At 41.1% G+C, this 858-nt stretch overlaps 1 protein-coding gene across 1 annotated transcript; it reads right to left on the bottom strand.

Annotated features, from left to right (window-relative positions):
- On the bottom strand, window positions 1-858 carry LOC18775177 (protein BIC1). The gene has a single exon (XM_020566603.1). It carries the CDS (start codon window positions 679-681, stop codon window positions 271-273), a length of 411 nt encoding a protein of 136 aa, XP_020422192.1. The 5' UTR covers window positions 682-858; the 3' UTR covers window positions 1-270.

Raw genomic sequence — 858 nt, 5'->3', positions numbered from 1 at the left:
AGTAAGAAAGTATTTATTTTGAGTATTTCAATTTCCCCCAAAAAAAACAGTACTATATATTCCAGAATTCCATGCACATCTTTGCTTTTCTTTATTCATACACATATGTTATAGCTACCTTGTACTGGGAAAGATATATATATATATATATATATATATCATAGCTAGAGACATTCCTTTTATTACACAAACTTAGAATTAAAGAAAATGATTATTCTGATTTACTGTCTAAATTATAAAATAAAATGCCAAAAAATTTGAAGTTCTTTTTCAACACCTACTCTCTATTCTCAGCACTCCTTGAGAACTACTTGCTCGACGTCCCTCCATGGCAAGTGCCTCACGAGCTGAAGTGAGTCCTTTTGGAACCAACAGCGCATCAAACGGAGAATAATCGATCCAATCCTTGAGCAGCTCCTCCTGATCCCATGAATCGGGGATAGTCACGCGGCCAGCCACCTCCTCTTGGTGCCTTTTCAGCCTCTCACGTCCCGACTGCACCTGATGATCAGCACCATCACCATGCAATTCCTCAGGCTGCTGCATGCTTTGAAATCCCACAAGATTGTTAGGGTCGTGGTGTTTGGTTCTTTTCCCGGAAAAAGCAGGAATCTGTTGGCTGCCCATGTTGATCATATTGTTGGGATTTTCTTCCATGAATGAGAAATGGGTTCTCTTCATTTTGAGGCTGGAGTTGTTGAGGGGCTGTGTGGGGTTTTATGGAGGCTTGCTGGGGTTTGTGTTTGGGTGTGGGAAGAAAGGAAAACCAAAGAGAAAATGGGTGGGGGTTTACATTACACGTCATGAATATAGGGGTGTATGGCAAGTGAGTTATCTACGTCTCCTGGTAGCTTTTGG

The sequence above is a fragment of the Prunus persica genome, chromosome G6 (assembly GCF_000346465.2).
Source record: "Prunus persica cultivar Lovell chromosome G6, Prunus_persica_NCBIv2, whole genome shotgun sequence".
In the NCBI taxonomy this organism is placed as follows: domain Eukaryota; kingdom Viridiplantae; phylum Streptophyta; class Magnoliopsida; order Rosales; family Rosaceae; genus Prunus; species Prunus persica.
Note: the sequence above shows the minus strand (reverse complement) of the source record. Positions and strands in the feature narration are given on the sequence as shown.